The sequence below is a fragment of the Miscanthus floridulus genome, chromosome 19 (genome assembly GCF_019320115.1).
Source record: "Miscanthus floridulus cultivar M001 chromosome 19, ASM1932011v1, whole genome shotgun sequence".
Taxonomy (NCBI): domain Eukaryota; kingdom Viridiplantae; phylum Streptophyta; class Magnoliopsida; order Poales; family Poaceae; genus Miscanthus; species Miscanthus floridulus.
In genome coordinates, this window is record NC_089598.1 from 55,689,697 (window position 1) to 55,697,630 (window position 7,934).

Consider the following 7,934-nt stretch of genomic DNA (forward strand, 5'->3'; position numbering starts at 1 on the left):
CATTTTTTATTTACCGCGGCGAGTATTTTTGCCCGCCACGGTAAATCAATTTACCATGGTGGACGTCCTTATATGTCCGCCACGGAAAATATGGTATTTTCTAAGGCGGACGTATAAGGACGTCCGCCACAGTAAATCTATTTACCGTGGCGGATGTTCTATGAGGCCCGCCTCGATTAAGGCCGAGGCCCATATGGCCCAGCGAAAGCCCAACATCAAGTCCGAGTATAAAACCCAACACTTAGGGTTTCAGCTCCCACCCCCACCCCCCCCCACGAGGCCGCACGCCGCTCTTCGCGAGGCCGCGACCCGCGCGTCGTGCGCTCCTCCCCCCGTGACACGCTCCTCCCCCTGTGACGCGCTCCCTCCCCCCCTCTCTCTCTAGTCTCTCCCCTCCGCCGGCGCGCCGCAACAGCAGGCCGGCGAGCCCTCCCTTGCCCCCCTCCGCCGGCGCGCCCCCTTGCCTCCGTCCGCCGACACTTCGTCTCCATGGTGGCAAGGTGGCCGTGGTGGTGCGAGGGCGGCTAGATCTTGTGGAGGGCTGCCAAATCTAGGAGGATGGCAGCTGGATCCGGCGGATCCTGGCCAGATTCGGTGGAGGGCGACGCGGGCGCGAGGCGTGCCGCGCGCTGGCCCGGTGACGCGGGCGCGAGGCGGCTCCCCCCGGCGACGCGGGCGCGAGGCAGCTCCCCCGGGCGTGGGGCAACGCGGGCACGAGGCGGCTCCCCCGGATGTGAGGCGGCCCTCTTCCTCAACTTCGGCCGGCGTGCACCCCTCCTCGCGCGCGGCGGTGGCCCGCTCCCCGCCACCACACCTCCAGATGCGGCGGCAGGCGGGCGGATCCGTCAGTGGCGAGCTCATGGAGGCCGGATTTGGCGGCGGCTGGATCCGTGGATCTGGCGGCGGCGGCGACCTCCACCATGGCGGCGCGATCCAGATCCAGCCGAGCCCATATCCAGGCCTGGTGTGGGTTTTTTTTTCTTTTTTTTGTTTATTTTCATCAATTAACCACGGCGGGCATATCTCGCCCACCGCGGTTAATCTCCCATTTACCGTGGCCTCTGTAGCGCGGTGGACGGCTTTGCCTGCCGCGCAAAACCTAAAACGCCCGCCGCGGATAAGATTTGTGTAGTAGTGTAGAGCAAACCCAAAACCCCCGATTCTATAGCTTTGCATCATCAGCTAAGTATTTGACGCGTTTTCTTATGTTTGCAAACGTTAGCAAGGCTATATATATTTATACCCATAATAAATTTGGTCTCCCACTTGGTTTGTTTAACAAATTTTTTTCTCTATGGTAGAAATATGTTGTTTCTTTTGTTTTCATAATTAATAACACTTGCTTTACCATTTTAAAGTTGAGTTGGCTATGTCCCTGTTTGTAATTACCCAGCTAATTATACATTGGGTTAGCTAAGAGAAACCAGCTAATAGCTAATTGTTAGTTGGGTGGTAGGTAAGACATTAACTAGGTTTATTAGCTGAGGATCCAAACAGATCCTCGGCCAATTTTTAGCAACTAATTAGTATTAGTTGTAGCCTTTTAGAGATCTAAGCAGGTCCTATGTACATCTAAAAGCAATAATCAAACAAGTTACTTGGATCCACGACATAGTATGTAGCAGTCATATGCCACATGATAAACAGCATCCTCAATTAGCCGCCTCATCTCAAACTAAAAGTCAGAGATCTTAGACGAAGAAATCAGGTGCATAGTACTAAAAATAGCTTTGGTAGCGACTGCTATATCGATAATGGCCTGTACTACTACTACTACTATCGCTACAAGGTAGCGGACCAAAGTTAGCGTGTTGTAGCAGCCGCTATTGCCCCTAGCATCCACCGTTGCTATTGTTGGACACCTATCTGCTAGTATGGACACTTCCAATGATAACAAAAATATTAAGGAGGTGTTTGGTTTCTACACGAAAATTTTAGTCTCTGTCCCATCGGATGTTTAGACACATGCATGAAGTATTAAATATAGACGAAAAAAATAACTAATTGCACAGATTGTGGCTAATTTGCGAGATGAATTTTTAAGCCTAATTAGTATATGATTTGACAATGTTGTGCTACAGTAAATATGTGCTAATGACAGATTAATTAGGCTTAATAAATTCGTCTCGTAAATTAGTCTCCATCTGTGTAATTAGTTTTATAACTAACTCATATTTAGTTCTCCTAAATAGCATCCGAACATCCGATGTGACATGGACTAAAATTTAGTCCAGGAAACCAAACACCCCCTAAGATAGTGATTTGGACCATGATAAAGAATGATGGGATGATTAATGATATCCTTTTCAATTGATATAAGAACGTACTTAATGATAGTTTGTCTCCACATGTTTTCTTTATATTTTATTCACTTATATGCTTCTTTGTGATTTTATATCATTAAATGTATGAAATAATTAACTAAAAACTTTTCATTATTTTAAGAAAAGATGGTATTAGTAATGGCATATACTTTAACTTTTTTAATATTCTACCCTTAGAACTTAGCACCCGCTATCTGCAATCCGCTATGATTAATCCGCTACGAAATCGCTATCTGCTATTTAGTACCTCCATGTGTGATCTCACAAGTCACAACTCGCCTAGAAACCTTTCATACAAAGGAAGAAGACCATACCAAGGAACCAACCAATCCTTAACTATGATAGTTGACGAGTTGTTGGGTAAACCTCCTATATCTATATATAACTAGGTTCGTGTCCATGCGTTGCTACGGGATAGCTAAACTTTTGTACTAAAAACATACGGATAGCACGATAAGATAACAATACTGAAATACCAACGTTAAAGTGACATTTAATTCAAATTCAAAAAGCAAAGTTCATGAAATTAACACAACCACGAAGAGCGCGGCGTCGCAGGCTCACAAAACTCTACTGTATAGACCTTTCCGTGATGCGAATAAGATAATATTTTATATTGACATGAAGAAATCTCCGATATTAATTTCTTTCGTGCGCTAATAAATCCACGAATAAGTTCCGCCGCTTCTACATACCATCCTGCACACAGGTTCGAGTATATATGTAAATATTAGTGCATGTCACAGGTATTATTATTGCAAACGACAATACAACCATGGACGCCAGCTATGACGATCTCTGTGGTACAACTTTTTTTAAGATAGGAAAATATATAATTGTGACCCTTGTCATCCATTCTTAGATAATAAGAACAAGCAACAAGGTTTCTCTTGAAGAAGTACCTGAAATCACAATACTTGTGATAGGTAACGATTCCAACTAAGCTATGCCATTTTACTAAACCATGTGCTTCCCTTCCAACCTTTTGCCCTTCTTACTGGGATAACTTGAGCCTTGGAGGTTTGCCCTTGGAGAGCTCGTCCTCGCCACCTAAATTGCTAGATTGAGCCAACTCCAGAGTTTGATCTGAGCAGTTTTGAAGTATTGGGAATCTTCAGCTCCATGTACTTGAGAAGATATTGCTCACTATTCTTCTAGTTTAAGAATTAGTATCGGCAAGTATTTTATGGATATTAAACAGAACTCTGCAGTTTTAAGAAATACAAAAAATCCATAGCAATGTTTTGCACTGGAAAATACATAACTAAAGTTATCAATGACACGAGAGGACATACCCGATTGACACACAGCGACAGCAGCTTGAATACCTGAAAGAAAAGAAAATACAGACCCGTCAGACAAATGAGTTTAGCAAAAAAACAAGATGGCAGCGAAGGGCATGCTAACAAGTAGCATAAGTTATATGTGAAAGACTGCAGAGCATCTGCAGTGAACTTGTTGTCATCTCGCAGCACGACATAATGTGTAGGACGGCTTGTTCCCTGCAATTTCACAAGCAGCTAATCTTCAGATGAAATTACAAAATATGTCAGACATACCTTGATTCCAGCATGGCTGCACAGGAAGAAATCAAATTCTGTTGTGTGGCAGATATTCCTATCAACTACAGTGCCTGCAAATTCCAGAAACATTTGAGCAAAATCATTGTCAAAAAACGCACTAAAAACAGCAGCATATACGTCTGCATTCCTAATCCGGTAGAATATTACCACTGTTGTCCGTCCATTGGTAGTCATTTGTGTTGTTTGGGAAGAGCCTTGTGTGGTGCTTCTTCTGGAATACTATGAATCTGATCTTACCATTGGCAGTAGAATGCTGCTTCCTTAGCTCTTGATTATTTGGATCAAGACTGATGGCAAATTCAGCATCTATACACATAATTGGTGTACAATACAGGTCAATGTTCAGAAAGTGAAAAAAAATGATTATAGAAAAGACAAAGACCGAAGGATTAGAGCATGGAATACCATCCTTTGCCTCCTTAACCATCCCAAGTTCTTTTCATGCAGTAATTCGGCATGAGTATGCTTTAATATAGCGATCATCCAGATTCAGAGCTTCAATGCAATCGTCCTCTCCCTCCATGAATCTGATGAATTCCAAATCTATAATATAAGATTTCACCAGAAACCAGATCTTGGAAACATAACTTCAAGGTTCCACAGGACACATCAGATAGGTAAAATATATCATAAATAGCACTGATAGCAAGAACCAAGACTACAGAAAATATGCCTCAGCAGCAGTCTCAGATAGCTGGTGACAACCAAAACATGCCTCTTCAGTTCGTGGCTAGTTGCCTACACTGTAACAATGTGACTGATACATCGAACTTCTAAGGTCAACAATGATGTTTTTACCAGCCAGTGTGGACACCTTCCGCTTTTGGTAATTCTATTCCTTTAATCGAAAGAAGTCCCAAGTCATTCTCATGCCTAAAAACTTAGAATACTACACAGTGTCCATCTAGCTGACTCTAAATATCAAGTTATTTTACAGCAGATCAGTATGCCATAGAAACTGTTTAACTCTTTTTTTACTTACACAGCGGCCTACAAAGCTAATGCAGTTAGTGTGAGTGGTTGACAACCTAAAATTTAAGTCTGTCTACTGCACAACCATATGTTTTATACAATTTCAACACATGAATTTTTTTGCACCATAAGATTAAGATCCAACAACCTCCATCCTTCTTCTACCTCTAGCCTTCTTCTACCTCCAGACAATTACAAGATCACATATCCATATATCACAAATCACATATCACATAAAACAAATTTTTTCTATGGAAGGACAAAATACAGAGGGGTTGGTTCCATAGCACTGCTGGTGTCGCGTCATGGGTCGCGTCGCGTCATGGCCGGTGCTGCGCTGCGCTGCTGGCCTGACGGACGCACGCTGCTGGTGCACTGCTAGTGTCGCGTCATGGGTCGCGTCGCGTCATGGCCGGTGCTGCGCTGCGCTGCTGGCCTAACGGACGCAGATCCGACGGATGCAGATAAACCGAGACAATGATCCGGTGGACTAAAATCCATATGTTTTTTTTTTGTGCTAAAACACACGTGTGTTGTATAGCATTTCTAAAAATTTAAATATCAGCTAGTGTGTGATATACTGATTTTCCACATTATGCCATGCAGATGGAGAGCATGGATAAGGAATTGAGGACATCAAGGTTATCAGAGCAGTTGAACAAGCATGCTGCAATTGCTATTCCTAAAGGCCTTTATTGCCTTTCATTGCATTTAACTGACGATAAATGCCACCGTCCTACTAAGATAATACATGTGTCCATGGCATAAATAATTTATCTTTCTGATCAGAGAAAGACAATCCTTACTTTGTGATGAAGCTTTGCTTTCTGAAACATGTGAAGCAAATATCATGGCCTAGTTATTCATCTCGACCTGAAATATGATGAAGCAAACTTCCATAATGCAAACTGCCATGGAGTAACAACACACCCTGGATGGGGTTGGTAGTTTTGGAGATGCTTATGTTTTTAGTTAAGGTCGCTCAGATCACTGGGGTAGTAGCAGCAACCGGCCTGCGCGCCGTGGTAGCAAGGAGAATAGTCTCTTCCCACCTTTGTAATTACTGTTTTTTTCTTTTCCATCGTCTAATAAAATATCGGCAAAGCTTTTGCCGCCTTTCTAAAAAAAAGTTTAATTTGTAGTAGGCACTTTAAATAGGTGGGCTGCAGGGATGCTCAGTGTTTTCTTCGGATATTAGGAGTCCTTATTATCTGACAACAGACAAAACCAAACAAATTGGCATTATTTATTAGTCTCAAATATCTACTCCTAAGTGCTCTTTGTTTTGAACATATGCACATGATGATCAGAGAAGCATGAGACTCAAAAGCAAATTTGTTGTGGCCTGTGGGAGGCGTAGAGATACTACAGCACGGGCACTATCTGTGTTGTGGGAAGCAAGTATCACCTGGACTCTCCGCGTCATAGATCGGGGATGGGCGAGGCCGCGGCACCAGTCGTGGACTCCCTGTGGCGGCGGCTCGGCCGGGTCGGGGATGGGCGACGCTGGCGTAGATCGGGGATGGATGGGGCGGTCGCACCGGTAGTGGATTCCGGCGGCTGCCGAGCCCTGTGGCGGCGGCACGGCGTTCGTGGGCGCGGCGTTGAAGACAGGCGAGGGCAGAGCGAGGAGGTGGAGCGAGAGGGCGCGCGGACGTGTGCTAGTTGAGGCCGAGGAACTGAGGCGATGCGACGTGGCGGAAACAGCGTCGGTGCGTCACGGCGACGGCGGGTTTGCAGGTTTCACCAGCGGCCAACAGTGCGCATCTAGAGACCTCTCTTCCCTTCCCTTCAGCGACGCGCGATCGCAGGCTTGGGCGGACCCACCTGCGCCGCGGGATCGCAGGCCTTGGAGGATGTCCCACCTGCCGGCGCCGCGGGATCGCATCCTTGGAGTCGTGGTATCGAACGGGGGAGAGCGACGTGCGGCTTTGGTGTCGCACGAAGGAGCGGGGGCGAGCCATGATTTGTTTCGCACGTCTGTCAACGACTTATGAATATTTTGGTGTCGCACGAAGAAGCACCAGCTTCTGCGTGTCAGTGTGTGGGTCTGTGGGATTTGGGCGATGTTATTTCGTGCTCCCTCTGATATTAGCTGGCATCTGATTTTTTTTTCACCCCATCTACCCTACCCTATAATACACCAGTTAGAATAAATCTACAGCCACACAACAAATACCTGCTCCACAGTTATAACCTATGCTACATTCATACCTATGAATACACCCAGAAAATATAACACCATCAAAATGGATGTACCAGATTATTTTTTAGCCATTCTCTCTCGTTACTCATCCAAATCCGACGACTCATGTTTAATATGTCTGCACTCCTCTTTCATCTGCAGTGCCGCATCACCCGCGCCCGGCCCCGAGGCCGGCTCACCGAAGCAGAGTTCGATTCCTCAAATCCACCTGTCTTTGTTTTTTTCGTGGAAATAAAAAAAATACCGCCCCTCCCTCTCATTCCCGAGGCGGCGGCGGGGGCAGGGCGACGGCGCCCCGGCGAGAGCAAGCCCCGGCGGCCCTTCCTTCCTCGCCCCCACGCGGGTGCCTCCCCCTCTTCCTTCGGCGCCTGCGCGGCCAGCCGGTGCCCGCGCCCCGGCCCCTCGTGCGCGGGAAACGGTGTCGGGGAAGGCGAAGGAGGGAGCGGCTCCGATGACCTCGACCTTGATCCACTCGAGGAAGGCCCAGATGCGCCGAGGAGGCTGTGGATCACCTAGGCACCTGCCTCCCCCGCGTCCCCGTTGCGCGGGCAAACTCGGCTCCGCGCCTCCGCCCCTGCCGCGGCGGCACGGGAAGGACGGCAGAGGAGGCGAGGAGCAGGTGCCCAGGCGAGGTCGCGATGCGGGGAAAGGACGGGGAGCCACTAGAGCGGCCCGAGCTGGAGGCCCCAACGCCGCGCTCACCGTGCGGGAGGTGCAGGTTCGTGTGTTCATCTGGTCTCCGATTTTTTTCCTGTGGGCTGTGGAAGTGAAGGAAGTTCCGTGAAGAGGATGAATCCGTGGAGGTGCGTGGAGGTGCGGACGGATGTGCCGACGTCCCTGCAGACCCAG

General features: G+C 47.2%; 1 protein-coding gene across 7 annotated transcripts; it reads right to left on the reverse strand.

Annotated features, from left to right (window-relative positions):
• Positions 1 to 2,933: 2,933 nt before the first annotated feature.
• LOC136528520 (protein argonaute 18-like) lies at positions 2,934 to 6,695 on the reverse strand. 7 transcript variants are annotated; one of them, XM_066521492.1, is made up of 5 exons: positions 6,288 to 6,695; positions 5,686 to 5,752; positions 4,055 to 4,434; positions 3,884 to 3,957; positions 3,069 to 3,652 (listed from the first exon to the last, which is right to left on the reverse strand). In XM_066521492.1, the coding sequence occupies exons 3-5, from the start codon at positions 4,332 to 4,334 to the stop codon at positions 3,518 to 3,520; spliced, it is 489 nt and encodes a 162-aa protein (XP_066377589.1). In that variant the 5' UTR covers positions 4,335 to 4,434; positions 5,686 to 5,752; positions 6,288 to 6,695; the 3' UTR covers positions 3,069 to 3,517. The 7 variants fall into 7 exon arrangements, 6 of the variants coding, with proteins under 6 accessions (XP_066377589.1, XP_066377588.1, XP_066377593.1 ...); XR_010777102.1 differs by lacking the exons at positions 5,686 to 5,752; positions 6,288 to 6,695 and adding an exon at positions 2,934 to 3,023 and having other exon boundaries at positions 3,227 to 3,652; positions 4,055 to 5,166; XM_066521491.1 differs by lacking the exon at positions 5,686 to 5,752.
• Positions 6,696 to 7,934: the final 1,239 nt, after the last annotated feature.

What these genes read in the sequence shown, in the direction of transcription:
- LOC136528520 (XM_066521491.1), bottom strand. Translation starts at nt 4,334, where the DNA reads ATGGTTAAGGAGGCAAAGGATGGTATTCCATGCTCTAATCCTTCGGTC. An exon ending in CCAATGGACGGACAACAGTG is followed by an intron (nt 3,958 to 4,054) that starts GTAATATTCTAC and finishes TGGAATTTGCAG; the next exon opens with GCACTGTAGTTGATAGGAAT. An exon ending in GCAGCCATGCTGGAATCAAG is followed by an intron (nt 3,653 to 3,883) that starts GTATGTCTGACA and finishes CTTTTCTTTCAG; the next exon opens with GTATTCAAGCTGCTGTCGCT.